The sequence below is a fragment of the Morone saxatilis genome, unplaced genomic scaffold (genome assembly GCF_004916995.1).
Source record: "Morone saxatilis isolate NCDOM2014 unplaced genomic scaffold, NCSU_SB_2.0 Contig8, whole genome shotgun sequence".
Taxonomy (NCBI): domain Eukaryota; kingdom Metazoa; phylum Chordata; class Actinopteri; family Moronidae; genus Morone; species Morone saxatilis.
This window is the reverse complement of record NW_023340257.1, coordinates 26,887,204-26,891,317: the sequence shown is the minus strand read 5'-3', so window position 1 is coordinate 26,891,317 and position 4,114 is coordinate 26,887,204. Positions and strand designations below refer to the sequence as shown.

Sequence of the window (4,114 nt, the reverse complement as noted above, 5' to 3'; positions counted from 1 at the left end):
GCGTCTCTTCCCCTTCTTTCCCCTTCTTCTCCTCGCCTCCTCCTCCTCCTCCTCCTCCTGCCTTCCTCCTCCTCCTCCTCCTCCCCTGTCCCTCCTCTTCTTCCCCTTCTTCCCTTCTTTCTTCCCCTGTCTTCCCACTTCTTTCTTCTCTCCTCCTCCTCCTTCCTCCTCTCCTCCTCCTCTTCCTCTCCTCCTCCTCTTCCTCCTCCTCTTCCTCTTCCTCCTCTTTTCCTCCTCTTGCCTCCTCCTCCCCTCCTCTTCCTCCTCCTCCGCTTGCTCCTCCTTCTTCTCCTCCCCTCCTCGCTTCCTCTCTCCCTTCTTCCTTCCTGCCTCCCCTTCTCCCTCTTCCTCCTCCCCTCACCTCCGTTTCTTCTCTTCTTCTTCTTCTGTCTTCTTCTTCTCTCTTCTTACGGCTCCTCTGTCCCCCTTCCGCCTCCTCCTTTTCGTTCTTCTTCCCCTTGCTTTTCCTCCTCCTCCTCCTCCTCCCCTCCCGCCTCTGCCTCCTCCTCCTTCCTCCTCCTGCCTCCTCCAGGGACTCTGGAGACAGGTGATCTGGTGTGTTAGTCGCTGATCATCTGCAATGGAGTTTCCCCAACAGGGGGTAAAACAGATCGGCCTTTTTAAAGGCGTTAAAATGTCGTTGATATGTATATTTTCATCTGGCACTCATTCAAAGTGAACGTTCTGCTTTAGGAACTAGGAGATGTCCGATACCATTTTCCTTCCTGATTCTGGATTCCGGTGTTGGTGGTATAATATCGTTACTCGCGCCTGTTGATGACTGGAAGAACATGAGTTAAGTACAGCAAATTCAAAGACATTTATTTTTAAATTAAAAACGTATAAAAAGGCTTCCAGGAGTTTGCTGCTGCGTCTCCGGTCTTTTTCCGCGGTCGTTGTTCTTTAGGCTGACGGTTTCTTCAGTGTTTCATTAAACTAACTTTGTGGTTTAAAATGGATCTCGGTTGCCACCTGCTCTGAGATTGTATCTCTGCACACGTTTACAGCTCGCAGTCTTACTGGTGGAGATTCCACTGTTGAAATATTACCACAGTTGCTGGGCTTATCTTAGCTCCAAGCCTCGCCGTCAGCCGGCTCTGGACACACGTGAAGTCTGTTGGTGTCTGTTTCAACAGTGATCGATTTCCTTCCTCGTCTCTTAAAAAACAGGCAGCTGCAGGTTGGTTTTAAAGAGCCTTGACGGGATGCTAACCAGTAAATAGATTACTGCATTTTTAATAAATGACGTGGCTATCGGATCGGTGCTGGACTCCGATAATCGCCGATACCGATGGCCGGCGAGGTATCGGTATCGCGAGGGACATTTCCAATAATATCGGAACTCAGAATAGCGAACAAAGTGTTTTTAAAGGAACTCTGTCTAACTGTTAAATGTGTGTTACACGGAGGTTGAAGGGAATTAAAAGAGCGTAAACCGCTGTTTAGGGTCTCCACCCGTCCCAGCCGCCCCTCCGCTGTAATGGCAGGTTGGTCTCCACCCGTCCAGCCGCCCCGCGGTGGTTAATGCCAGTGGTCGTCCAGCCCGGTCCCAGCCGCCCCGCGCGTGTTAAGATGCGTGGTCTTCCACCCGCTCCAGGCCGCCCCGCGGCTGCTAAAGTTGCAGTGTCTCCACCCGGTTCCCAGCCGCCCCGCGGGTGTAAGATTGCAGTGTCTCCACCCGTCCCAGCCGCCCCGCGGTGTAAATGCAGGTGCTTCTCCACCCGTCCCAGCCGCCCCGCCCGCGGTGTAAATGCAGTGTCTCTGTTTCAGGAACACCGTGACGCCCGGAGGGAAGCCCAATAAGACCCGGGTGATCTGGGGGAAGGTGACCCGAGCTCACGGCAGCAGCGGGATGGTCCGAGCAAAGTTCAGCAGCAACCTGCCGGCAAAGGCCATCGGACACAGAGTCCGCGTGGTGAGTCCAGAACCAGAACCAGGACCAGAACCAGCTACAGGAAGGACTAATGTTAATGATGTCAATAACTGATCACTTCACAGATATTCAACAGCCCGAACTACTGATCAATAATCAATAATGCTGCACTGTCAGACAGTCGGGTAGACTGTCACCAATAATACTGATCAAGCTTCCCATCAGGATCAATAACAGTGTCAGAGAGAATTCTGGGTATTTTAACCTGCTTCGTAGTCCAGGACTCATCTTATTGATCAGTTATTGATCAGTGAACACTTATCAGTCTCTTACTGACTGAATAATCAATAGTGTAAATATTGAGAGTAAATCAGTCAGTTCAGATCAATTATTGTAAACACCAACAGCTGATTGATAACTGTTAAACTCCCAATAACTGACTTTATTGTGGCGGTCTCACTGACTTCCTGTCTGTTTCAGATGCTTTATTGTGGCGGTCTCACTGACTTCCTGTCTGTTTCAGATGCTTTATTGTGGCGGTCTCACCTGAGCTTCCTGGTCTGTTTCAGATGCTTTATTGTGGCGCGGTCCTCACTTGACTTCCTGTCTGTTTCAGATGCTTTATTGTTGGCGGTCTCACTGACTTCCTGGTCTGTTCAGATGCTTTATTGTTTGCGGTCTCACTGACTTCCTGTCTGTTTCAGGATGCTTGTATGTGGTGGCGTCTCACTGACTTCCTGTCTGTTTCAGATGCTGTATCCATCTCGGGTGTGAGAGGAATCTTCTGCAGCTGATGTTTGTTTGTTTGTACATAAACAATAAATCTGATCAGGTCCAAACTGTGTCTGTGTGTCTTTATTGATAATCAATACTGTCAGTGTGATCAATACTCAACAGTGACAGGGAACTTTGCAGCAAAGCATTTTGGGAGACATTCTCTAAAGCTCCATCCAGCTGTGGGACTCGAACCTGTGACTCCGCAGTCTGATCTATAGCTGAGTACACTGGCTTTACCTGACCTCTGCACAGCAGTCAGGTCCTCTGCTGTAAAGCAGCGAGTCGGTTCTTCTGACTTTTATTTTGAAGTAATGTTTGAGGCTTTAATCTTGTTTTTTATTGATCGATGTGTCACAGTGCTATATATTTATTTATATATGTGACTGAAACTCACACCAGCAGATATTGATTATGTTTTCACTACAGTGCTGTTACATATTTATATATTTATAAATGTAAAGTTCAGTTGGACACCAACAGATATTGATCTGTGCTGATCAATCGTACTTCAGTATTTTATTGAATCAAACATTAACATTATTAACTGACGGTAGAAGAATAAAGAGGATCAATAATCACTGATCAGCCTGTCAGTTTGAACTCGGGGATCAGAGACACCGTCACATGACGTCGGCACTGACGTCAGTAGCGGGGATGCGGGAGGTCTGTCGTCACGCAGGACTCTGTTTCCCATGATCCTCCGCGCTGCTCTCTGAGACTGCACGAGCTGTTTACGGAGGACGGCGGACCTGAAGGAGGACAGGCAGGACGAGAGCCTGTCCCAGCGCGGACAGACAGACAGACAGGCAGACAGACAGGCAGGCAGAGAGACAGACAGGTGAGCGGGTCACCGACCATCAGCTGATTGTTGTTTTTATTTGGACCGTTTCCGGTCTGATGCTCAGAGCGCGAGGTCAGTTTGTTTTATAACGGCAGCATCCCGGGCTTTTATTCTGAAGGGCCCTTTATTCTGGAGCATGCTTTTAATCTGAAGGGTCGTGCTGCTTTTATATCTGATATATTCAAAAACTACTACAAAATAAAATACTGCACTATTTCTGTAGTACTCACAAGTGAGATACTATTTATTTACTTATTTTAGTGTTATTATTGTTTACTATTGTATTATTATTGTTTACTATTGTATTATTATTGTTTATTGTAGTATTATTGTTTACTGTTGTATTATTATTGTTTATTGTAGTATTATTACTGTTTACTGTAGTATTATTGTTTACTGTTGTATTATTATTGTTTACTGTAGTATTATTGTTTACTGTAGTATTATTATTTACTATTGTATTATTATTGTTTATTGTAGTATTATTACTGTTTACTGTAATATTATTGTTTACTATTGTATTATTATTGTTTACTGTAGTGTTATTATTTACTATTGTATTATTATTGTTTATTGTAGTATTATTATTGTTTACTATTGTATTATTGTTTATTGTAGTATTA

General features: G+C 45.6%; 1 protein-coding gene across 1 annotated transcript; it reads left to right on the top strand.

The window, feature by feature from the left end:
- Positions 1–1,770: 1,770 nt before the first annotated feature.
- Positions 1,771–2,712, top strand: rpl35a (ribosomal protein L35a; the record flags this gene model as incomplete). Its single annotated transcript, XM_035679453.1, is given in 2 exon segments — positions 1,771–1,915; positions 2,624–2,712. Coding segments are annotated over 2 exon segments (169 nt in total), but the record flags the coding sequence as incomplete, so codon positions are not given.
- Between the last annotated feature and the right edge of the window lie 1,402 nt (positions 2,713–4,114).